General features: G+C 39.9%; 1 protein-coding gene across 1 annotated transcript in view; it reads left to right on the top strand.

Moving 5' to 3' along the window:
* The window catches only part of PGBD5 (piggyBac transposable element derived 5), a 172,575-nt gene that overhangs the window by 74,205 nt on the left and 71,002 nt on the right, over positions 1-27,368 (top strand). Inside the window, exon 2 of the mRNA XM_036756657.1 lies at positions 25,984-26,411. Coding sequence (XP_036612552.1) covers positions 25,984-26,411 — 428 coding nt within the window. The remainder of the gene's footprint in view (positions 1-25,983; positions 26,412-27,368) is intronic.

The raw sequence follows: 27,368 nt of genomic DNA, 5'->3' as shown, positions 1-27,368 counted from the left end.
AGGCTCTTCCTCCCCACCCCTTTCATATGAGGTATTTTTTTAAAACATACGCTCTTAACTTGGCATATGAAGTAATGGGTTTTATTTTCAACTCTCTGGGGGCAGTACCTAATAGAATGAATTCCCTTTGGTAGGTTCTCAAAAACATATTTTTTGGATGAATGGAAATACAATTGAGGCCCAGAGCATTGTAGCTTCAGTGTGGATTGTTGTTTTATTGGGTATGAAACCAACTTACAAATAGTCAAGAGAAAGGAGTCCTCTTTTTTTTCCTTTTCTTTTTGGTATAGCTCCATGCTCCTTGGGGCCGACCACCTGCTCATCAGTATACATACCCCTTCTGATTTGGGCTCTCGTTGAACTCACTTTTCATGAAGTAAACATCTGCTAACTGCCACTGTTCTTTCTCTGCCTCGTGACAAACAATACACTTGGTTGCAGGGAAGAATTATAATAGGGGTTTGAGAACTGACATTCTTGGATTTATATGTTCAGGGGGACCAGCCTTCCCTCACTGTCCTCTCATAGCTATTTAAACTATCATGATATTTGAGCCAGAAGGAGTATTTGAGTCATACCCATGAGTTTTCAAAGAGGCACCTATAACCTACAAGGCAACAGACTAGGAGGAAGACGTGAGGAGAAATCATTTCCCAGCCCCGACTTTAATGAGACGAGCTGCGAGGCATTAGTGGCAAAGTGATGACAAGTGACAGAAGAAGCTGAAAGGGGGATGGAGGTGCAGCAGAAGAGGGAGATATAGGGAGAGATAGGCCATTAGGCCTATGTAAGAATCCGGGGAGAGAGAGATTGGGCTGAAGCTACTGGTTGTCCCCAGTCTCTTCAAGGACTGAAGCTGAAGTTCAAAGGAAAGATCTGCTCTTTCCTAGATTCCCCTCTCCTCACCCATCCAATAACAAACACTAATATACTCAGCCTTATTTCTTTTGCTTGTGTCCTACTATCCTAATCTTGTCTCAAGTATACAGGAGGAAGGCAATTGTAAGACACAAACTTCTGAATGTTGGGAATTTTCCTAACTGGGGGCTCTGTGATACTGTGATTGTCCTATTAATTTTCATTTGATATGAAAGCATAAAATAGCAATGCAGGGGACCATGTGGACCTGAGGGTCATCACCTGAGTTAGACCTACAAATTCAAAACAAAGGCTCAAAGTAAAGCAAAAACAAATCCATGGTTGTGACACGGTGAGGCCTCCTCCTCAGAGGAGGAGAGGGCAATAGGCAAAGCATGGGAAGAATGCCAGTTCACCTCTACTTAGCAGGAAGGAAGGAGCAGAAAGGATTGAGCATTGTCTGGTCAGTTCTCTACTCCATAGTGACACCTAACCTGTTAACAATGTTTATGATGGGTAAAGAGTATGAGCAAATATTTGATCATCATATTACAATGTCAGGTCTCTGTTGTATTTCAACCCTAATTTTCAATTGTTCTCAGTCCCTACAACTTTTCAAACATTTCATATTTGGTTTTTTGTTGTTGTTTTTCTTAGATTGACAAAGAATTGAAGAGGGAAGCACTTTCCTTCTATTATAGAAATAGATTAGAACTCCTTGGATCTTTCTTTGGGTGTTCTATTTGAGTCCAGCTTCTCTAAGAATCATTTTTATGGTGAATGTAATATATTAGTAAATATTTGTTAAGCACATATTGTGTGTCAGACACTGGGGATACAAATATAATGTTGTAAATCCATGTCCTCAAGGACTTACATTCCATTGGGAGGTATACAATGTACAGAGTGTGTGTGTGTGTGTGTAATAGTCCCAGACACAACTTTTTTCCTCCAACCCACAACATGAGAAAGTTTTACCTAAAAAAAGATAAAATTACCCCTGGGTCCTGATTGGTCTCAACTTCCTTCCCTACCTCTCCAACCAACAGAAAATGAGCCCAGAACAAAACTGTTCCTACAACCTGTTTGGCCTCTGATTGCCTGAAATTGCTTTTTGTTATCTAGGAGCATTAAAAGTCCCAGCCACGTGGAATCTGGGCCTTTCAGACTTGGTAGTCTAAGACTGTGCTAGTTGCCATACTCTGCTGACCCACTGACTAGATGAGTTCCCTGATAGAGGTAAAAGAAGTTATCTCCAGAGAAGCTAAGCATCACTATATCATTGTTAAGTATCATTTGCTGTGTTGGGGCAAAGTAAACCTCCTTGAGTTAAATGTTAAATGACTTATGAGTCTCTTATTTTATCCTAACATCAAACCTGAACTGCTGACATTAGAGTTGCTCCTCCAACAATACAAGATAGATCGTATGATGTTTATTAAAACCCAGTTATTAGCATCTGTGGGAAGCAGGAAAAGCTTCATGCAGAAGGGGCACTTAGGCCAAGTCATGACCCAAACCAGGGATTTTAAGCAGGCACAGCAAAGAAGGAGTACATTCCAGGAATGTTGAGGATGGTAGAGAGTGTGTAGATGGGTAGTAGACTGGGAAACATGAGAAACTTTGAGAAGGCCAGCCTGATTGGAATGTAGAATACATGGTGGGGAGTAGTATCTGATAAGCCTGAAAATGTATTTTGGGGAAAGGTTATAAATGTCTTTAAATGTCAAATGGAAGAGTTTATATTTATTTCTAGGAGCAATAAGAAGCAATTGAAATGTATTGGGTGAGGGGAAGGGACATGGTTAGATCTATGATTTTGGAATATCACTTTGGAAGCTATGTGGGTAGATTGGAGTGGGGAAAAGACTTAAGGCAGAGAGACTGAATGGACTGAATGGGAAGTTAATGCAGTGGTCCACATGTGAAGGGATAGTGGCCTAAATTAATGTAGTAGTTATATGCTCTCACAACTACCTAGTGAGGAGACTACTAACTAGTAGTAACTATAACTAACTAGTGGAGAGACAAAGGCAAGAAATGTCGTGAAGGTAGAAATGACCTGATTTGACTGCTGATTAGATCCGTGCAGTAAGGGAGAGGGAGAAGTTGATAGTCACTGAAATTTTGAACCTGGATAACTGGAAGGATGGTAGCACCCTTGACAGAAATAGGGGAGTCTAGAAGAGGGGTAGGTTGAACATGGGTTGGGGATGAGGAAGGAATTCTGTAGTTTGAAATAATTGTGGGACATCAAATTTGCAATACACATTAGCCAATTGGTGATGTGACAGTGGATTTCAGATAAGAGACTAGAGCTTGATACATATACATATACATATACACTTATGTGCAGGAATATGTATCTGGGAATCAAGAAAATAAAGATGGGAAAAGTATGTGAGATGATGAGATTACCAAGTAATAGAAGATGAGAGAAGAGAAAGGATCTAGCATGGAACCTTGGTATATACCCAACAGTTAGAGGAAAGGATATGGATAATTATGGTGCTGGCGCTGGTGCTGATAATGATGATGATGGTGGTAGTGGTGGTAATGATGATGATGACACAAAAAATGAATTAAGAACAGGTTAGAGAAGTGGAGATAGAGAAGCCAGGAGATAGTAGTGTCAGGAAAACCCAGAGAGGAGAGATTATTTAGGAAGAAAGGATAATCAATAGTATGAACAATGTACAGAACTCAAGAAAGATGAGTCTGGCTGAGCATGGAAGGGAGAGATAAAGGACAATATCTAGAAGGGATGGTAGAGATGGTCCTGATTTTTTTTACATATGGGGAAGACTTGGACCTTTTCTTAGGCAGAAGAGGTGGAGCTAGTAGTTAGGAAGAGATTGAAGCTTGGCTTGGAGGAGGTATTAAGAGGATTTGAAGAGATAATCCACTGGAAAAGGGAGGAGATAGAATCAATGATATGAAGAAGGGTGATTAAAAAAAGTCACCTGCTAATGAGAGACTGGACTAAAAGAGGAAATAGAGGAGGTTGATGTCAAGGGGATATGAGATGTGGAGAAAGGGAGCTTACAGTAAATGGTCTCTATTTTCTTAGTAAAATGTGAGGCATGGTCCTTATCTTGGTAGGGAAGGCTTGAAGAGAAAAGAGGTTTGGAACAATTGTGACAAATATGATAGAACATCAATTAGGGGGTAGTGAAAGGATTTCCTTGCTTGCAGTGAGATCTCAAATCAGATTAGATAAATTTGTTATGGACCTAGTAACCTTGACTACACGTTTCCTCCAGCCCCATGTAATGGCACATGAATAAGATGGTGGGAGGTATCAAGAGGTGGGGTTTGGCAAGGTGTGATGGGAGATAGTACAAGAAAATAAGGGATTTGAGAGTAGAGTATAATCTACTTTAAAACTGGGGTTAATGTTCTTGAGAAAGGCTAAGATGGTCTAGGATGGATAGATATATACATAAGAGATATCTCATCTGTAATCTTTGCTATTCCCTCCTCCTCTTCCTCTGACGGTAGCCTGGTTTGAGGAGAAAAGGAAACACTAGACTCTAACCATCTCAATGTTTTGAAGCATGGAAAGGTATCTTGCAAGAATTGTCAAAGAATTTTGGTATATCTCAATAACTTAGACTCATAGGCAGCTTGAAAACCATCTAGTCTACCACTCCCTCATTGTAGAGATGGGGAAACTGAGACCTACAGAGGGGAAGTTGCTTCCCAAGGTGGTATAGCTACCAAGTGCAAAACCAAGACTTGTATCAAGGTCTCCTAGCACTCAGTCCAATCTTCTTCCCACAAAATTGGGTGAATGGGGTTGAAGGACCCCAGCTAACATAGACTTAAAATTGTCTGTTTCCCTTTTACTTGAAGCCACACACTTCATCCTTCTGATATCTCTCTACATACACACACACACACACACACACACACACACACCCCACCACCACCACCACCACCACCACTACCATCACCACCATCTACATTTGGAAAACTAAGGAAAACTGAATGAGGTAAGTGGAAGAACAGGAAGAAATTAAGAAATAATAATTCTGAAGATATTTCAAAACACAAATGCCAGAGGTCTGGCCACCTTTTTAAAGTCGCATATCAAATTACCCTTTATTGATATCCTGGGGTGAGTAGCTGTTTGCATGAGGGTCATTGAAACCACCCAGAAAGGATGTTTCTCAAAGTACCAGGGACTGGGTCCCTTGTCCTACCTCCCCCATCCCTTAGACATTAATCCTACCTCCTGTTATTCCACCTTTTATAGCATTGCTGCTTTGAGTCTTGAAGACCTTCTAGTCTTTTGAAGTTTCACCCTAAGTTCTTCTTAGCTAAGATCTTAGTCACCAGAAAAGCTTAGAAAAGAGAAGTGATAATACACTGCGCAAACTCCTGTTCCTTAGTAACCCCAGGTACTATCCTCACATTGCAGAGGAGGAAGCAGAGGGTCAGAAAATTGAAATTATTTATCCGAGCAAATGTGCTTGGAGCTAGGACTCAAGGCAGCAAGGGGACTGAATAGAGCTTGAAGTCAGAAAGATCTGAGTTCAAAGCCTGCCTCAGATCCTTATTAGCTCTGTGACCCTAGGCAAGTCTCTTAATCACTCTGTGCCTCAGTTTCCCCATTTGAGAAATAACAGTAGCTCCTTCCTTACAGGGTTTTTGTGAGGATCAAATGAAACAAAGGGAAAGCACTTTGCAAACCCTGTAGTACTGTATAAATAAAATGCTAGGTAGTGTTAAGCTCAACTCTTCTGGCCCTGTCCTTTTTCTGCTAGGTGCTTCTGCTACCCATAGGATGTGCATGTATGAGGAAGAAGGGAAAGATGAGGCTGGAGAAATAATAAGACCGTGTTAGGGGGAGCCATGGACAAGCTCTTCCTGATACACAGTTTTGCTTAGGTACCAATCTAGTAGCTTAATCTCTTCTACCCAATCTCTGCTTCAGTAAGTACTACTAAAAAAAAAAACATCAAGGGATCCCTTTGAAAGTGGGAGTTGGGAGAATCAAATATTCACCATTTTCTTTACCACTTAGGCAGTGTTAGCAGAGAACAACCCCATTTCTCTGAGGAATATGTGAAATAATTAAGATTTATTAGGTGACTTACTTGCCTTATGCCTTATGTTCATCCCAATTTGGAGAACTCACGTTTGAGGTAGGAAGCAATGGTGGGGGGTTGCCTCCAGTGTGATAATACATAGTGTTTAGATGGTAGCTTTTCTCCAAGGAGCAAATAAGTTATTTATTATGAAATCAGATCATATTAGTGAGTCACTGGTGGGGAAGGTGTTTATCATGCATTTGTTAGTTATGATTTACAGAGTTTTGTACCTTATAATAGCTTTCAGTTTTGATTAGTCACTTCTGTTTGCTGGCTTTGTGTGTGCCCATCATGAATAGTCGTGTATGTGCTTTGCAATTGACCTTTCTAGCTGAGTAACACATTAATAGGAAGAGAATCTAAGGGGGGAAAAACAGAAACAGAAAACAACTGCTTTCTAAACATGTCCACAATTCAATCTAACCCAGGTAATTACATTTGTAAGAAGGAAGTGGAATGCCGAATGGTGGATTTTTTCAGTAACGATGCCTTTATGTTCCCCGTTCCCTAGACTGTCATCACAGAAATGCAGTTGCCAAAACTTGCCAGGGGTGGTTTGCTTGGAGCAGCGGCAATACCTGAATTGGGCAAAAGCCTGGTTATCTCTTACAGGGCTGGGGTGTTTTCTTATCAGTTGAGTACAATTCACTGTGATGGCTGCAGGCTGAGTACTCCTACAGAATGGAAAGCTTTCTCTACGTAGGCTCGTGAGAGCATAGATTTGGAGTGCAGAGGTCATCTAGGAAAATCCCCTTAGTCTACACATAAGGAAACTGAGAGCCAGAAAGACTTGGCCCGGGTCACACAGGCAGGAAGTCGCTGAATTAGAGTTTGAGATCAGGTTCTTATTTACTCTTTCCAACATACGTTGCTGCTGCCTCAGGCTTTTCTTTCCTGCAATCCTGGGCCAATCCAACGTGAAAAAAGACAGGTAGGTGAGAGCTGCATGTCTTAACCTAAGATCTGTGAACTTTTAAAAAAAATTTTGAATAACTGTCTTTCAGTATGATTAGTTTCTTTGGTAATCCTCTGTTACTTTATGCATTTGAAACCATGATTATAAGTTTCATCAAAGGGATCCATGACACACACAAAAAGATTAAGCACTCCTGGGTTAAGATTTTCATTCCTTTAAGGTCTCAGGCCATTGCATTATCAATTCATCAGTGAGCTGTCGAAAGGATACTGGTCTCGTAGGCAGAAGGGTTGCATTTGCATCTTGACATGTCCACTTCCTATCTGTGTGACTTTGGGCAGGTTACTTAAACTTTTCTAGGCCTCAGTTTCCCCATCTGTAAACTGGAATAAGAATAGTTTATCTACTTTATTGGGTTGTGCTGAGGATGGGCAAGTTACTTACTCTCTCTGAGCCTCTGCTTCCTCATCAACAAAGTGAAGCTAGTGTATGGCTTATGCTGCCTGCCTGCCAGGGTTATCATGAGGGGAGACACAAGCATAATCACTGTCTTTTCTGAGCTCTTCCTTGATGACTACAGTAATCTAAAGAGTCTATTATGTGCAAGGTATCCCTCTTGTTTAGGAGTTCTTAACCTTTTTTGTGTCATGGTGTCAGACACCTTTGGATGTCTGGTGGATCTTACGGATTCTTCAGAATGATGCTTTTAAATAAATAAAATACATAGGATTACATAGAAAATCAGTTATATTGAACAATTTAATTGTTTTCCCATACAAGCTCATGGACCCCCTGAAATCTAGCTGTCCCTCATGCCCTACTCCTTCTCTTTGACCACTGACCTCCCTGGCTTCCTTTAAGTCCCAACTAAAATCCTAGTCCCTAACATAAAGAACCTCCCCTAATTCCAGTGCCTTCCCTCTGTTATTTCCTTTTTATCCTGAATATAGCTTACTTTGTCTATATTTGCACATTGTCTCCCTCATTAGACTATAAGCTCCTTGAGGGCAGGGAGCGTCTTTTGCCTCTTTTTGTATCCCTAGCACTTAGCACAGTGCCTGGTACAGGGTAGGTACTTAATAAATGTTTACTGAATTGAATGGAATCTATTTGATCTGATCTATAGGACCTCTTCCCATGGTCTTCAGGTGAAGAACCCTTGCTCTATTTGCTGAGGTCACAAAGAAAAAGGAGAATACCAGTACCACAAATAAGACAAATGTTTGACTCATAATACCAAGTAGACTAAAAGGGAGACCATTTCTCACTCATCACTTGCCAGAAAGGTGGTTTTCGGCCTGGCTAAGTGTCCTTGCTGTGCTTTGGGTCCCAAAGAAGTACTGTCCAGTGTAGCATTAGTGTTGAAAGAAGGAGAAGTCAAAAATAATGGGTAATATTTGTCTTATCAATATCTTCCTTATGCTAAAAACTGTAAAAACAACCCACCATGTTGAAAGTTCAACTAAAGACTTAGAAAGAAAATTAAGTTGCAATGAAATGGTGGCAAGTAGAATGGCTTTTGTGTTAGAGATTATAAATATTGTACCCTACTCCCTCCACTCCCGCCCTGCCCAAATTAAAAGCTTGAAATATCAGTCTTGTGAGTCTGATGTGCTTCAAGACAGATGAAATTGAATCTCACTTTTGAAATTATAGAATATAGTCAGAGCTCTGAAAGGGGCTAGATTGAGTAACTGGAAAGATGTTGGTGTCCTCAACAGAACTAGGGGCGCAAGGAAGAGGGGTGGATTTGGAAGGAAAGATAATCAGCTCTAGTGAGATGCCTATGGAACATCCAGGTGGAAGTGTCTAACAGGCAAAAGTCACCATTTCCTATGGAAGTTTAACTGATATGAATTGGTTGCCAAAACAAGGAGGCCAAAGGAGCCTAGAAACTACTTCAATCAATCAATAAGCACTTAAGTGCCTACTATATGCCAGGTACTACTATACCTACTATATGCTAGGTGTTGGAAATACAAAAAAAGACAAAAAAAATCCCTGACCCCAGGGAATTTACAATCTAATGGGAGAGACAACATACAGACCAATATACACAAAGTAAGGAATACAGAATAAATAAGAAATAATCAAAAGAGAGAGGACACTGGAATTAAGAGGGGTTAGGGAAGGCTTCCTCTAGGAGGTGGGATTTTGGTTGGGTCTTAAAGAAAACTAGGGAGGTCAATAGGCAAAAGCAGGAGAGGGAGAGTTTTCCAGGCATGGGAGACAGCGAGAGAAAATCTTCAGAGATGAGAGATGGAGTATCTTGTTCATGGAACAACCAGCAAGCCTTGTATCACTGGATCAAAAAGAACATTTCAGAGTGTGAGATATAAGAACACTAGAAAGGAGGGGGCTATGAAGAGCTTCAAATGCCAAATAGAGTATTTTGTATTTGCTCTTTGAGGCAATAAAGAACCACTGGAATTTGGGGGGGGGACGGGAGGGGAGGGTGACATGATCAGACCTCTTCTTTAGGAAAATCTGCTTGGTGGCTGAATGGCAAAGAGATTGAAGTGGGAGAAACTTGGGGAAGGGACACCCATCAACAGGCTATTGATTTTCTTGGGGATATCTGGCAATTTTAGAGAGCTGTTATTGTTTGTCCTTTGCCTTCCAAGAAGACCGATAACTTCACAAGGGTGATGTCTTGGTTTGCTTGTGAATTGGATTTAAAAGTGAGGCAGAGCTGGAAAAAGTTGTTAGCTTCCCTGTCTCTTGTAGAAGCGTCAAAGCCCAGCGGTAATCGAAGATATTACTGGTTTAGAAGGTAAACAAATCTGTAAAATCTTGAAGGTAGTGTGTTGTAAGGGCAGCTAGGTGGTGTAATGTATATCACTAGCCCTGGAGTCAGGAGGACCTGAGTTCAAATCCCACCCCAGACACTTACTGGCTGTGTGACCCTGGGTAAGTCACTTAACCTTCATTGCCTTAAAAAAAAAGGTAGTGTGTTACAGGGGATAAACAGCTGGCCTTGAAGCCAAGCAGACCTGGGTTCAAGTCTTGCTTCTGACATATACTGGCTGTGAGACCCTGCACTGGTCTCTTCAGTTCTCAGTGCTCTAGGCAGCTCTCTAAGACTGTAAGGAAGTAAGATTGTAAGGTAAGACTCTCTAAGACTTTAAGTATCAACGAAGGTGCCAATTTACACAGAGGGAGCATCCTCACCTGGGAGTTACCAATGAAATTACAAGTCCAGTCCCCTATAAACTCTTACAGAGAATATTGGTGGAAGATTATGAGTGGTATCATTTCATAAAGCATCAATAGTGAGGGTTAGGGGGGTTGAGGGGAGCTCAGGAGAGAAGGTACAAATGTTGGTCTAACTCTGGAGTCTAGGGGATATGGGAGGAACTGAGGCAGAATAAAATGGTGGGAGCAAAGGGAACAAGCCCAGAGGTTAGAAATTAGGGTCTAAATCATCTTATATTTATGTAGGATTTTACAGTTTCCATTTCTTTAAGGCTCATTCAGATATTAACTCCTCCCAGTGAAATATTTCTTGATTTCTTTCTCCCAAACTTTTTGTTTTCCTTGGTTTGATCTTGTTCATGCACTTATCTCATTTTAACTTGTGCTTTAGTTATTTGGGTACATGTGTGGGCACTTAGCACCATGCCTTGCACATAGCAGCCTCAATAAATATTGGTCAAACCGAATACAGATTCCTTCACATATGTTATTTGATTTACCCGACTGCAACTCTGTGAGCTATGGCAGCTATATTTCTTCCCATTTTATAGAGAAGAAAACTCAGGCTTAGCAAAGTTATAACTTGCCCAAGAATATGCAGCTAGTAAGTGATGGAGCTGGATCTTAAACCCAAGTATTTTTGCTAAAAGTCCTATGGTCTTTCTGTAGTGCTATGTTAATGAATGAGGAACTGAACTTGGCAGTGTGTAGAGTGATGGAGAGCCACAGAAACAGGTGAGGCTTGAGCAGTGAGAATATAAACTGATAATGTATTAGCGATATTTTAAAAAATAAATTAGATCTTCTACATACAGTGGAAAGAACTGACTCTGATTTTAGAGGAACTGAGTCTAAAACCTGCTTCTGATGCTATTGTGTGACTTTGGGCAAGTCACTCAATTTCCTCTTGCCTCAGTTTCTTCATCTGTAAAATGAAGGAATTGGATTCAGTGGATTCCTAGGTCCCTTCCAGCAGTCCCTACAATATGTAGTACTACCCTCCTATGAAGTTACAAGGTAAGAGAGACACCTGGGAGACCTATCCAAACAGGTTCCAATGAATGAAATGAGAGCTGTTTAAAATGGGTCACCCTCCAGCTGCCTATTGCATCAGCCTATCTTTTCTATATATTTCTAATGAACACACAAAAAAAATTTACCTACATACTCTGTTCCATATCCAAAACAGTGGCTTTGAAAGAATAATGTACCTTTCTTCATGATAATAATTGTTGTGTTTGTCCTTAGTTTTTGAAGAGGACCATGGCATCAGGGAAATGATGACATGACTTGGCAGTTGACTTTGATTTGAGTGAGGGAGGGCTGTGTGAGGTCACCAGCCTCATTTTCTACTCCAGAGCCATCTGGATCCAGTAACCAGATATTCATCAGGGTGAAGGCCCAGGATGCAATGGGAGACCCTGGCCCTTTTAGGCTAAGGCCTTTTCGGGTACTCAGAGTAACACCCATTCAGTTAATAGGCCTCTTTAAGATGTGAGTCAAAGGATGGCCCCTTTAATTAGAAGAAAAGGAAAAAAAATCAAGGTGGGAGGGGAAGACCCTCAGGGTTGCAGTTTCAAAGAGAAATGGTTGCCATTGACATTAACTCTAAGCCAGGGGGGTCCAAAATACAGCCATTAAGTGGAGCTTTGATAGGAACCTATTGTGGTCCAATATATGAGTTTCAGAGTGAACTTTGTTTCAGGTTTTGTGAAAGGACAGAGAGAGGGAGAGGGAGAAATCTCGCCAGTAAATCCCAAGTTAAGTGGGCAGCTTCTGGCCATCCAAATTTACCTTCCTTTGCAGAGGAGAAGGAGAGGATGAGGATGAGCTGAGTTACTCAAATAGTTGGGACCCCATTCGGGCAGCTCGGGCTACTCACAGGTTGTTTGTCCTTTGTTTTCGAAGAGGACCATCACATCAGAAATAATAATAATAATAATAACCACTTCTATGAAACAAATTATAGTCATTAAAGTTTCTGTTTCATAATTGACCATCTGGTTCATTGGTGATATGGAAGATAGGCTATATAATATAGCTTTTAGTGGTATATCTTTCAAACTTCTTATTTCCTGTTTTTACATGGGAACACATTTCCCACTTTGTAATGATTTCAGTAGGAAATTAAGATTTGCATTTTTTAATTGTTAACTTGCTTTTACTGCATCTATCTTTTCCATTGTAATAATGTGATACTTTATGTGGTATTTTTAGCTTTTCATCCAATTGTTCTTTCATGTTATCCTCATAAATGCTTTGTGCTATAGATAGAGAAGATATTTTCTCCATTTGAAAGATGAGGAAATTTTTGTTGGGGAAAGTTGTGATTTACCCACAGCAGTAACTAGATAGGGACAGAGCTAAGAACAAGACCCAGGTTGCTTCAGTTGAATTATTCTGCCTCTCACAGTGATGGGCATCTATATTATACCCCGCATTTTAGGTAGATGATGAGGATAAATTAAATCTGTAGTTCTAAATACTCTATATCTTCAAAACAGAAAATGTGGATACTCAATGAATTAGTAACTCTGTTATGTTAGGGGTGGGGAGCACACTGATCTGTAACCAAAAAAAATATAGGTATTTACATTAAAAAAGATGCTTTTATTTTTTAAAAAGTAAAACGTTTGATTCATTAACTTTAAAAATCATCAAATAAATTTATATTTCCTGTCTTAAAACATTTGATAATAACACTAACAAAAATAAAATGCAACTTCATTTTTGTGTTATGGCCAATTAAGGAAAAGAGAACAGTATATATAGAACAGATGATTCAGAAGGGGAAAAGTAGACATAAAAGCATCCATCTGCACTAAACAAGAGTGATACACAGAATAATAGAAGCTGTTAGATGCCATAGTGGAGAGAGTGCTGGGCCTGGAGTCAGAAAACCTGAGTTCAAATTTGACCTCAGACACTTAACGAGCTCTGTGACTCTAGGCAAGTCATATAACCTCTGTCTGCTACACTTTTCTCAACTATAAAATGGTGATAAGTGTGGCATCTGCCTCCTAGGGTTGTTGGATCAGATGACATAATGCTCGTTAAGTGCTTTGACAGCCTTAGAGTATTGTTGTTGCTGTTCAGATGGTTCAGTCGTGACTGACTCTTTGCGACCCCATTTGGGGTTTTCCTAGCAAAAGAAAGATACTGGAATGGTTCACCATTTCCTTCTCTGGCTCATTTTGCAGATGAGGAAACTGAGGAAAATAGGGTTAAGTGATTTACCCGGTGTCACATAGGTAGGAAGTATCTGAGGCCAGATTTGAACTCATGAAGATGAATCTTCTTGACCCCAGGCCAGGTACTCTATCCACTGTGCCACCTAACTGCCCAAAGTGATGATTATTATTAGCTATTATGATAAGCTATTAGCTAATGTAATATATAATTATAATATACATTACATATCATGTATATAATATATAAAATAACAATTATTATCTATTTTGATTAGCTATTATTAACAGACCTTTAAAAAAGAGGGAGAAGATTCCCATCTTGTAGCCTTTTTTGATCTCACTACTAAAGATAATTAAAATAATGGTTCATGTTTGCAACTACAGGCATAAATGAGCATACCATTTAAGAATTTCAGAATTCAGGTCAGAGGTTGAATCTAGCCTGAAGGCCTAAAATTGCATAGCCTAATTTTTTTTACATGCATTAGCATGATCTGATTTCTGTTCAATAACAGTCTAAAGGGCAGCTTGTCTCTATAGTGGAAAGCAAATAGTGTCTTCCTAAATAGAGGCAGAAATCATATGAAATGTGTTTGGATCGTGGAGAGGGCTTGTACTGAGTGCTGAACTAATGGCCAATGGAATGCCCAGCACAGGACTAATGATGGGTGCAGGCGTGGCCTATTTATGTAGCACTTTGGCACAGTCCTCTGCAGTCATTTATTTGTAATGTTGCTCCCATCAGCAACTCTGCATTAGAAATGTGGGCAGCACTGACTCTGTTGAGCTGCTATTCCCTAAATTCTTTGGGGAATGTCATTATATGTATTTGACAGGAACTGCAATTGGATGTCTCACATGAAATATAAACTGCCAAGTGAAATAAACTATTTCTGCATGTATGGATTTTTTAGAATCTTTGGATACATGTTTATACGTTTGCAACATGGCCCATTTCTTTAAATGAGGCAGGGTTTTTTTAGGGCATGTCATATATACATACATACATGTATATATGTATTTATGCACATATGTATATATATACATGCATATACACATATATACATTATGTATACATGCATACATACATATACAGATATATGCATCAACACATATACATATGTGTATGTGTATATACACATACATACATGTACATATATGTATGTGTGTGTATATATACATATATATGTATATTACTTCTCTGTGTGTATGAGAGCTTGCTTTCATTGAATAGAACAGGCCAAAGTTAGGTATTCAGTTTCAGGGGAAGTCAATTAGCTTTACTATATTCATTGGTCACTGAGTCCTAATGTAGTTTGTAGTTCACGTGAATAATTTAGCTCATTGCAGTATTATGGTATAGTGGATAAGAACTAGTCTTAAAGGCAGAAAGACCTAAGTTCAAGACCTGACTCTGACACATACTGGCTGTGGGACCCCGTGCACATCAACTGACCTCCCTGTGCTTCAGGTTCTAAGTTGCACAGCATTTGTTGATCTGCGTTGGTGGAAGGAACTTCTTTCATGGGGACTCCCTACACAAATGAAATCACACGTGTGGCAAAATTTAAAAATCCAGCTTGCTAGCAGATTCCATGATGATTTTCTTATGATCTCTAGCTTCCTTGTTATGTCCCAACATGTAATGTTGTTTTGTTCAGTTGTGCCTGATGCTTTGTGACCCTATGGACCATAGTGTCCGTGGGGTTTTCTTAGCAAAAATATTGGAGTGGTCTGCTGCTGTTTTCTTCTCCAGTGGATTAAGGCAGACAGAGGTTAAGTGCCTTGTCCAGGGTTACACAGCTAGTGTGAAGTAGGATTTGAACTCATGTCTTCCTGACTCCAGGTCTAGCATTTCATCCACTGAACCACCTAGGTGTCAGAAGTGGGATGTCAACCAGCTGCTTTTGCCAGCTGTCTTATTTGTTACAGACTGTAGTTCAGTACCTTCAAAGAAGGTAAGTCACTTGCCTCAGGTCACAGTAAACTAGGAAGACTAAATAAGAGACTAGGAGTAGATAGGGTAACTACAATACTATATCTAGAAAGAATAACTCAGAAATATTCGCCCTGTTGGTAGTCAGTGGTGTCATCTGTCTGCATAAACACGTGGAATTTATTCTTTGCCTGGCTACATTGTTCTTAGGGAATGTTAGAATGTTAGCTACCTGAGGGCAGCGGCTATTTGGGGGGGGGGGGTTGCCTTTGCATCTCTAGCGCCAAGTAGGTGCCTCACATGTAAGAGGTGTTTAAGAAGTGCTTGTTGCATGGAAGGATCGTAACTGATTCCTTCAGCTATTGCTCAAGCCATGACTGGAACCTTCAAGCAAATCTTCATCATTTAAGTTTCCTAATGAACGAACTAACTGTGGAGTTTCTGTAAGCTTCAGATATTCTTTGTAGAAAGATGGTGTGAGAACTATATTAATCTAGACTTTGTTAACATTTTTATGAAAAGGAATGTCACATGTAAGAAGCAGGTATGGGAAGGAGAGTAAAATGTCAGAATTATCCTTCATTATAAAAAACCTTAAGCCCCATGCATCATGCTCAGTGTTGTGTTTTGGGAGATTCAACACTGGCACTTAAGGTACCTCCTGCCAGCTTTTGAGAGCTGATTGTTGAATTTGGAGTGTATATACACCTCAGAAATCAGCAAATGCTACAAACCAACTATTGTTTTGTTTTGTTATTTTGTTGATTGTCTAGACTTAAGAAAGTTAACAATGCAGATTAAACTTAAAAGTGTATTATAGATCATTTCCTCCCTCCTCCCCCTCCCCAGACACGCATCTGTTTGGAATTTTTGTTTTGATTTGAGAACGAGCCTCCATACGTTGGTAGTCCAATGCAGGTGATAACATGATGCAGTGGAAAGGGTGATGGATTTGGAGGCAAAGGACCTGGATTCAAATTCTGCACCATATTCACAATGATCCCTTGAGCTACTTGTTAATTAGTCGTTGGCTATGAAGTTGAAGATGGGAAAGCAGTGTCTGAAACAACTGGCTCATTAGCCAAATGCTACCAACAAAACATGGGCCTCAGGTGTTCCACAAAGAGATAACTTGTTCTCCCTCAACACTAGCTAGAAAAAAAAGGAAATTAATTGGTCTACAGCTGAGGATAAGGAGCAGCTGCAGCTGGCTCTCAGAACATTTTAATAAGCTATGTTCCTCATCACCCCTTTATGGAATATGACTGGAGGTGTTCAAATGGCGAAGAGTGTTTCTGTTGTGATGTGGAGTGTTCTAGCTGTTACCATTATCCTTGCTCTGATTTAGCCTGGACCCGAATAATTCATTTAAAAGGCCCCTCCTTTGATCCTGGCCTCTTACAAGGTGAATACCAACATATGCCAACAGGACACCAGTTTATACCATTCAACACATCTGTAAGTCAATGCTTGGGGTTCTGAGAGTGGCCTGGGCATTCAGAGGATAAAAAAAATTACCTCGCTCTCTCCCAAATGAAGATAAAGATACATAACATAAAGATCATATAACATATACTAGCTGGATTCCCCAGGACTGTTGAGCCTTTGGTGAAGTGTCAAAAGGGGACCCAGTAAATAGTTCCATTCACAACTCTCACTTCATTGTATCTTCTTTTTTAAGCAAGGGGTTGATGGTGAAGAAGGAAGAGGAGAGACCTGATGTAGCATGGTATCTTTTTTTTGTATCCCTAGCTCTTGGCACGATGCCTGGCAAATAACAGACACCTAATAAATGATTGCATCAGAGAACAGGAGGGAAAGTCCTGTAGCAGTGCTCCAGAAGGATTGGCCCACTCTTGCATAAGAAATGGGGGAGCAAAACTAAAGCCATCCAAACAAGAACCACACGCTGGTCTCGCTCCCTCCCCTAAATTCCTGCTAGAGGAGAGGAGTCCATTGTTAGCATGTAAGGGAAAATTTAGATGACATAGTGGATAGAGTGCCCCCTCCTGGAGTCAGGAAGACATCTTGCTGAGTTCAAATCCCACCTCAGACACTAGCTGTGCGACCCTGGGCAAGTCTCTTAACCCTGTTTGCCTCAGTTTCTTCATATGTAAAATGATCTAGAGAAGGAAATGGCAAACTACCCCAGTATCTTTTTTGCCAAGAAAACCCCAGTTGGAGTCACAAAGAATTGGATAAAACTGAAGAACAACAACAAGGGAAAAGTAAAATTCTTTTCACAGGTCCCTCGTTTTACAAGGGAAGAAACTGAGTCATAAAGAAGTGTGGTGATATATCCAGGATCATGCAGATATATAAATAGCAAAACAAGGACTCGTAGTCAAGTCCTCTGATTCTGAATCCAGTTCACATTCCACATGTACCCTATCCCTCTATTCCCTCAAGGCTGCTTGTTAACTACCGTGAATCTCCTTTTTTTCCTTGGAAGTAGCCCTTGATGTTCTTTGCAACTGGATTTTAGCTGTATCAAAAGGCAGAAGAAATGAGGAGGGGAGAAGGGTATATGATTTGCCCTGGTTCCCACATCTTTCATAAAGAATAAGTCTGTGCTGAATCTCCTTAACAGATCAACTATATTAAAGCACAGCCAGTGCGGATTGCACGCTTCGAAAAGATTGGTTCTTTTTTCCTCTTAAAGCAATAGATTTGCATCTACACCTACCTGGCATCCTTGATTGATTGAAACTCCTGAATGCTACTGACAAATGCTGCCTGCAAATCAGTGTGTGTTAATTTGTTTTGAAATGGCCAGAGAGACAAAATTACTTTAATCACAAATATGTATTCTCTGTTCTGTTCTGTTAACTCAGCATGATGTAGCAGCAAAAATTCTGTTTTTCCTCCTTCTTTAAAGGCTAGCCCTAAATAATATATGATTTCATTTGCCCATGATTTGATGCTTTAGCAAGACCTTGGGATGTAAGGGAAGAATAGATGACTTAGGCTGAAGGGAGCCATGGACCCTTGTTTTAGTCTAGGGCAAGAAGCAGATCCTTTAATGTAACTTTATGAGTAGTTTGCTAATGGCCTACCAGTGAGACTTTTCACCAGATACAGAACTCTTGTTGTTGCTACTATTGGGGTTTTAAATGTAATTTTGTATCTCGGGAGCCAATTCTTCCTTAGGACAGTCATTGCTACCTTATACTTGGTGAAAATGAATAGGATGCTTCTTTATCTTATTTTCTTCCGTAATATGTGAAATAGAATGAACTTGGATTTTACTTATTTGTGAAATGGAAAGAATATTGAATTTGCAGTCAAACTATTTGTATTTGAATCCTACTTCTACTATTCACTACTCATGGGGTACCTTACCACCCTGGACAAGTAACTTGACCTCACTAGGTCTTAGTTTCTTCATCTGTAAAATGGGCTAGAGGTAGGGCTTGGCTTGGATTAGATGATTTCTTTCCCCATGCCTAAACTTTATTTTTTTAAAATTAATTAATTTATTTTTAGTTTTCAACATTCACTTCCATAAGCTTTTGAGTTTAAAATTTTCTCCACCTCCCTCCCCTCCCTCTCCCCAAGAAGATGTGAAATCTGATATAGGCTTTACATATATGTTCATATTAAACGTATTTTCATTGATAAACCCAAAGACTCCAGCTTCTGAGATAGAACTCACTATTTGAAAAAAATCTGCTTGGAAAACTGGAAAACAGTATGATAGAAACTGGGCATAGAACAACGTCTTACACCATATATCAAAATAAAGTCCAAATGGGTACACATTTTAGATATAAAGGCTGATACTGTAAGCAAACTAGGAGAGAAAGGAAAAATTTACCTGTCAGATTTATGGAGAACAAAGGAATTTATGACCAAACAAGAGATAGAGAACATTGTGAAATGCAAGATGGATAATTTTAATTACATTAAATTGAAAAGTTTTTGCACAAACAAAACCAATGCAACCAAGATTAGGAGGGAAGCAGAAAACTGGGAAGGAATTTTTTACAACCGGTGTCTCTAATAAAGGCCTCATCTCTAAAATATACAGGGAACTGAGTCAAATTTATAAGAATACAAGTCGTTCACCAATTGATAAATGGTCAAAGGATATGAACAGGCAGTTTTCAGAAGAAGAATTTAAAGCTATCTATAGTCACATGAAAAAAATGCTCTAAGTCACTATTGATTAGAGAAATGCAAATCAAAACAACTCTTAGGTACCATATCTCACCTATCAGATTGGCTAACATGACAAAACAGGCAAATGATAGACGCTGGAGAAGATGTGAGAAAATTGGAACACTATAGCATTGTTGGTGGAGTTGTGAACTGTTCCAACCATTCTGAAGAGCAATTTGGAACTATGCCCAAAGGGCTATAAAAATGTGAATACCCTTTGACCCAGCAATACCACTTCTAGGGCTATGTCCCAAAGAGATCATGAAAATGGGAAACAGACCCACATGTATAAAAATAGCTATAGTAGCTCTTTTTGTGGAGGCCAAGAATTAGAAATTGAGAGGATGCCCATCAATTGGGGAATGATTGAACAAGTTGTGGTATATGAATATAATGGGATACTATTGTGCTATAAGAAATGATGAGAAGAAAAACTTCAAAATACTTATATGAACTAATGCTGAATGAAGTGAAATATATTTAATAAGAATATACATGTAAAGCCTATATTGGATTGCAGGCCATCTTGGGGAAGGGGGAGGGAAGAGAGATGGAGAAAATTCAAAACTTGTGGAAGTGAATGTTGAAAACTAAAAATAAATTTATTTATTTAAAAAACATATTTTCACATTAGTCAGGTTGTAAAGAAGAATTAGAACCAGTGGGAGGATCCATGAGAAAGAAGAAACAAAAAGAGAGGGATGAAATAGTATTCTTCAATCTACATTCAGACTCCATAGTTCTTTCTCTAGATGTGGATGGCATTTTCCATCATGAGTCTTTTGGAATTGTCTTAGATCCTTAGATTGCTGAGAAGAGCAAGTCTGTCAGAGTTAGTCATCACACAATGTGGTTGTTACTGTGTACAGTGTTCCCCTGGTTCTGCTCATTTCACTCAGCATCAGTTCATGTAAGTCTTTCTAGGTTTTGCCTGGAAGTCTACCTGCTCATCATTTCTTTTAGCACAATAGTATTCCATTGCATTCATATACCACAAAATGTCAGTCATTCCCCAGTTGATGGGCATCCCCTTGATTTCCAGTTCTTTGCCACCACAAAAAGAGCTGCTATGACTATTTTTGTACATGTGGGTCCGTTTCCCATTTTCATGATCTCTTTGGGACATAGCCCCAGAAGTGGTATTGCTGGGTCAAAGGGTATTCACATTTTTATAGCCCTTTGGGCATAGTTCCAAATTGCTTTCCAGAATGGTTGGATCAGTTCACAACTCCACCAAAAATGCATTAGTGTTCCAATTTTCCCACGTCTTCTCCAGCATCTATCATTTGCCTGTTTTGTCATGTTAGCCAATCTAATAGGTGTGACGTGGTACCTAAGAGTTGTTTTGATTTGTATTTCTCTAATCAATAGTGACTTAGATCATTTTTTCATTTGACTATAGATAGCTTTAAATTCTTCTTCTCAAAACTGCCTGTTCATATCCTTTGACCATTTATCGACTGGGGAATGACTTGTATTCTCATAAATTTGACTCAGTTCTCTATATATTTTAGAAATGAGGCCTTTATTAGAGACACTGGCTGTAAAAATTGTTTCCCAGCTTTCTACTTCCCTTCTAATCTTGGTTGCACTGGCTTTGGCCAAAAACTTTTCAATTTAATGTAATCAAAATTATCTATTTTGTATTTCATAATGTTCTCTATTTCTTGTTTTGTCATAAATTCTTTCATTCTCCATAAATCTGACAGGTAAACTTTTCCTTGCTCTTCTAGTTTGCAGTATCAGCCTTTATGTCTAAATCACTTACCCATTTGGACTTTATTTTGGAATGCTGTTTAAGATGTCAGTCTATGCCCAGTTTCTGCCATACTGTTTTCCAGTTTTCCGAGCAGTTTTTTCCAAATAGTGAATTCTTATCTCAGAAGCTGGAGTCTTTGAGTTTATGGATTAGATGATTTCTAAGGTCCCTCCAGGTCTAAAGCTATTATCCTTAAGTTGTGAATTAGAAGCAAAGCTGAAACTCATCTTTGCTTAGCAAAACTCTTCTTGAGAAAGATTATCAATCCACAAGAAACAAGACATGGGGGAAGGATGCCATGATTCTCAAAGATACAGGTTTTTCAAATCTTTAAGAGGGACTGATTTAGGACTGTTGGAAAATATTTAATAACTGGCTGTCTGAGAGGAAAATTTGCCTGCAATGTACTTTTAAATTTAATTTGCATTAGTAACATTTTTCCAAGTCTAGATGATCAACAAAACAATAAAACAATAAATCAAGCCCGATGTGTAGTGTTTGCTGATTTCTGAGGTGTCAGTGCTCTCACTGAGAATGTAATAATCAACTTTCACAAGCCAGTTCCAGAACTGGCTCCAGAACACTCCTGGCCTGATTTATATGGAGTGACTATGTTAACTAGTCCATGATGTGTCAAACTAATTTGAATTAGTACATGAATTTGAAAAATATCATTTGTTTAGAGATAGTCTTGAATAAGGAGACCACCTTCCTTCACCCATAAAGATTTATTGGATCAGTAAATATTAGACATTAAATATGCCTCCAGAAAATGGTGGGTGATAAATTAAACTTTTCTTTTTTGGCCCATATTCAGTGCAGCTAGGTGGCGCAGTGGATAGAGTGCGGGGCTTGGAAACAGGAAGACTCATCTCCCTGAGTTCAAATTTGACCTTGAACACTTACTGGCTGTATGACCCTGGGCAAGTCACTTATCCTAATTTGCCTCAGTTTCCTCATCTGTAAAATGAGCTGGAGAAGAAAATGACAAACCACTCTTGTATCTCTGCCAAGAAAACCCCAAATGGGAACACAAAGAGTTAGATATGACTGAGTAACAATCTGGAGGCTGGATGGCAACATTCATCTGAGTAGTTGAATCTGGGGGAGATTATACAGGAAGGGACCTGGGAAAGCAGAAGCTCAATGGTAAAAGCCTGCCTCCTCGCTTCAATAAGCAAAGTAATAAGAACGATCAATAAGCTTTCATTAAGTGCCCACCATGTGTTAGGCACTGGGAATACAGAGAAAAAAGGATTTTAAAAAGGAGTTTATACTCCCTCGAGGGAGATAACATGCACACATAGAAGTATATACACATAAATACAAGGAAATCTGGTGTGGGGAAGGTTGAGGCAACTGTGAGGATCAGGAAAGGCCTCAATAGGAGAGGGCATTTGAACCAAGCTTTGATTTAGAAAACATTAGCAGGACCCCGAGGATACAGTTGAATAGTTAATTGGGATTGTTGTCTCCCTTTTACATCCCCTCCTCTTTAGGCCCTCCCCACCCCCAATCATGAACACATACCTTGTTCTTTTTACTTTGGGTCAATATTTCTATCATTTCCCCAATTAATGGGGATGATAAGATTAGGTGCATAAAGAGGTTGGCTGAAATCACAGGCAATCTTTCTGGAAGGATCTAGGCCCCGGAATACTCCAAGTCCTTAACAGAGTCATGGCATTGACATAGCTAATGTCCTCAAGTCAACTGTAATGCCCCAGTAATGCAATTTAGATGGAAAAATTTACTTCCCTGTAGTCCCATTTCTATAAAGCCTGACATGATTTCTTAATTTACATAAATGTCCAGATGTGTTCAGCTTAATTTCCACTCAACAGGTGCTTATTTTAGCCCTTATGATGGGCTCAGTGCTACACTGGGTGCTCTGGGTAGATCTATGGAAAAGCACGGATGGTTTCCCTAGCCTGCATGAGCTTAGAGTTCTGTTTGACAAGACAGCAGGACCTAAGTGCTAGTAGTGCTGCCAAGATAATTTTCTGACTATGTCACTACCCTGCTTGAAAACTTTCTATAACTCCCTGCTGTTTACTAAATAAAATATTAACTTCTCAGCCTGGCCTTCATGGGCCCTCATAGTCTGGCTGAAGTCTCTCTTCCCATACTGACTTCATAAAATACTCTTTTCCATGCTCTGCTATAGCCAAACTGGACTACTTATCTCGCCAATCTCCTCCTTCCTTATTTTGACTGTTGAGTGGCATCTTGTCCTGTACCACCTCTACCTATTGTCATCCTTGAAGGTTCCACTCAGATGCCCCACCCAGGTGAAAGTGAGTGGTGTCTTCTTAACTCTCAGGACCTTCTATGATCTCTTCTGAGTAAATTCAAGTGGAGGTTTAGTGATCACTTGTCATCAAAGTTCAGAGAAGGGATTTTTTTTTGTATAGGATTCATGTGATTATGTGACATGTCTTTATTTTCCAACATATTTCATTTGAGAGATACTAGGACACATGGGACACAGAGAGCTAGCCTTGGAGTCAGAAAGTATTGGGTCTAAGTCCTGCCTCTGAAAGGCTGTGTGACTCTGGATAAGTCATTTAACCATTCAGTGCCCCAGGAGATTCTCTGAGATTTTAAATTACAGGTAAATTATTGGTCTTCATTAGGAGGGAGTTTCCATGTTGAAGTTCACTAAACAAATGAAATCACAGGTCCTGACTCCTTGACCCCTCCAAAATGTAGTTGTTCATATCTCAGTCAATCTAGTAAATTATAAATTTCTTAAGGACAGAGATGATATACTTTTTCATCTTTGTATCACACAGTGTCATGTCCATATTGGATACTTAATAACTTTTTAATTGAATTAGACTGAGGGTGGTCAGCAGAGTTGGGGTGAATTTTTCAGGGGTGAGTCTTGAGGCAGGACTTGAAAGAAATTATGGATGTCAGTTAGAAGAAAACAGGCAGGGAAATCCTGAGTTTGGGAAGGAAGGGAGAAAATGGAATGATGCAAAGAACATCATAAGAAAAGTCATAAAGGGAGGAATGAATGAACTGAACTTTTAATACAAGGTCATTGATTTTGAGCCTTTTCGCTTCCAGGTATGATTTAGTAAGATGTTACATAACTCATCTTCTTACAATGATAAACCAGGCATGTGGGATTCTGGCACTCTTTTTCTTTTGGATAAGGAGCTGGATAGAAGGGATGAATTGGAGAATTTTTAGTCATTTACTTTTGTAAAAATATGATCCTTCCAGTCCCTTAGGCTCACAACCTAGCAGTCATCCTGGATTCCTCACTGTCTCTTACGCCTTATATCTAAGCTGTTGTCAAGGCCTGCTGATTTCTGCTTTGTAACATCTCTAGATTACATCCCCTTCTCCCCTCTGATACTGCCACCATTTTGGTGCAGGCCCTCATCACCTCATGCCTTGATTATTCCAATAGACTGCTGGTGGGTCAGCCTTCCTTAAGTCTCTCCTCATTCCAATCTGTGCTCTTTTCAGCCACCAAAGTGATTTTTCCTAAAGTGAAGGTTCTATCATGTCACTCCTTACCCCCTCAATAAACTCTAGTGTCTTCCTCTTAAATGTTCTCATTGGCATTCAAAGCCCTTCATAACCCAGCCCCCTCTTACCTTTCTAGTCTTCTTCTAACTTATTTCCTACCACATACTCTTCCATCTAGTGACACAGGCCTCCTGGCTGTTCCACACACAAGACAATCTATTTCTCAGCTCTGAGCATTTTTTTCTGGCTGTCCGCCATGCCTGAACATTCTCTTTTCTCCACGCCAACTACTGTCCTCCCTGGCTTTCTGTAAGTCCCAACTAAATCCCACCTTCTACAGGAAGCCTTCCCTAACCTCTCTTAGTTCTAGTGCCTTCCCTCTGTTAATTGTCTCCTATTTATCCCACATATAGCTTGCTTTGTCTATATGTATTTTGAATGTTGTCTTCCTCATTAGATTGTCAGCTCTTTGAGGACAAGGACTATGTCTTACCCCTTTTTGTATCTCAGCATTTTGCATAGTATCTGCACATAGTAGGTGCTTAATAAATGTTCTTTGATTATGAGTTGATATCAATTAGCCAGCCAGGTTTGACTTTAGTTCAGGCTATTTACTAATGTGGTTTAGTAAAAATAGTTGGTACAAAATATTTTCCCTCCCATCAAAATTGGTGACATAGTCTTTCATAAGTATATTCAGGGTATAAGGGAAAGCAAGTTCAAGGTCAGAGAGTATGTGGCAAACTCCTAGAAGTCCTTTTGCTGGGTTCTTCACAATGTTATCCTTAGTTATGGTGTGCCTTTCTGCTCCTTGTTGAGTCCTGAAGCTGTTTGCTCTTTAGTGTATCTAGTTTGTCCTTGGCTCCTGATGCTAAAAACACTGCCACCAACCCCTGCTCTTCTGAGGTTATTGCCAGGATGTTGATGAGAAGTTTAAATCTTCCAAGACTCTTGCTCATGAGGTCATGCTCTGGTCAAGTTAGAGAAGGAGAAGACAGAAGTTCTCTCTCCTTTCTCCCTCCACCCAGGCCATTCCCTCTCAAGGGGGGATTGTTTTGTTGTTTCGTAGGGGACCCACAGACTATATGACAGGGTGAACATTTATTTGATTGATTTAACATAAATCTTCTTACTTGATAAAAGTATCAAGACTAGAGTATCTTACTAGGTATTTTAAGTGGGGGTGGAGTGTTTGACTCAATCCTCCCCAACTCTTACATGTAAAAATGAAGGAGTTGAATTAAATGATCTCTTGGGTCCCTTCTGGTTCAAAATCTATGAGCCTATGATCCTTTGAATTTCTAGGTTTCCTATTTGTTATGGTTGTGACCATGAAGTATACAGATGGTGGTAATAAGTAATCCTCTTCTTTTTTGTGGATTTAGGTCCAACCCGAAAGATGCCCCCCAGTTCCAGTGCCATGGACTTCTTCCAGCTCTTTGTCCCCGACAATGTTCTTAAAAACATGGTGGTGCAGACAAACATGTATGCCAAGAAGTATCAGGAGAGGTTTGGGAGTGATGGGGCCTGGGCAGAAGTTACCCTGACTGAGATGAAGGCTTTCCTGGGTTACATGATTTCCACAAGCATCTACCACTGCGAGTCTGTTCTCAGCATCTGGAGCAGCGGCTTTTACAGTAACAAAAGCATTGCCCTCGTCATGAGCCAGTCCCGCTTTGAGAAGATCCTCAAGTACTTCCATGTGGTGGCTTTCCGTTCCAGCCAGACAACTCATGGCCTCTACAAGATACAACCCTTCCTAGATTCCCTACAGTATGGCTTTGACTCTGCTTTTAGGCCTTCCCAAACCCAGGTAAGTGTGCCTCTTTCCCCAGGGACCATTGGAAGTCCTCCCAACCCACTGTTCTCTGCATTTGGATGCTTCTCCAACATGGTGTGATTCCTTAAATAGGCTGTGGTCAACCTATCCTGGAAGCAGCAAGTATTAGATAGTTAAGGCAGGTGGATGGTGCAGTGGTTAGAACACTGGACATGGAGTCAGGAAGACCAGGGTCACACCACTAGTAAGAGTCTAAGGCAGGATTAGAACTCAGGTTTTTTCACCTTGAAATCCAACATTCAATTTGGTATGCCACTTGGTTGCTTTTCAGAATAGGGATCTCTCACCAACAGACCACAACTCATCTATGACCTCATATAGAAGTCCTGGGAAGCTACCTGAGGCACACAGGGGTCATGACTTGTCCTAGGTCACACAGTCAGTAAGTATCAAAGACAGAATTTGAACCTGGACTCCAAACCCATTACTCTATATGCTATGCCATGCTACCTCACTCCGGAAGAATAGGCTTTTACAAAAATCATTTATATTCAACAATGGAATTCACTGTGATTCATTCAGGGTGGGGACAGGTGATACGGGATAGCAGCAGACTTACCTTCCTAATTATATTTTACTTACTCTAAATTTAACATTACTTTGCATTCTTTGAGCACATGCCAACTGGCCATTTGGGGATGATAGCTCAGAAGCTTCTGGGAGAGAAGAACAAAGTCATCTTGGGATTAGAAATATGCTAAAAATGACTAATGGTTGAATATATGATATATTTTCCTGGGGCCACAAGCAGAAAAACAGTGGATGTGGTGGTCATTGTTCACATCATAAAAATGCTATAACCAGTGCACATGGGGAATGACCTACAGTGTTGTTCCAGATATACTAATCTTCTGGCTGTTCTCCAATTCTATGTTGGCAATCCTCCATATCTAGAACGCTTTCCCTCTTCACCTCTACCTCCTGACTTCC

Source organism: Trichosurus vulpecula, chromosome 4 (assembly GCF_011100635.1).
Source record: "Trichosurus vulpecula isolate mTriVul1 chromosome 4, mTriVul1.pri, whole genome shotgun sequence".
NCBI classification, from domain to species: Eukaryota; Metazoa; Chordata; class Mammalia; order Diprotodontia; family Phalangeridae; genus Trichosurus; species Trichosurus vulpecula.
This window is presented reverse-complemented; position numbering and strand designations above follow the sequence as displayed.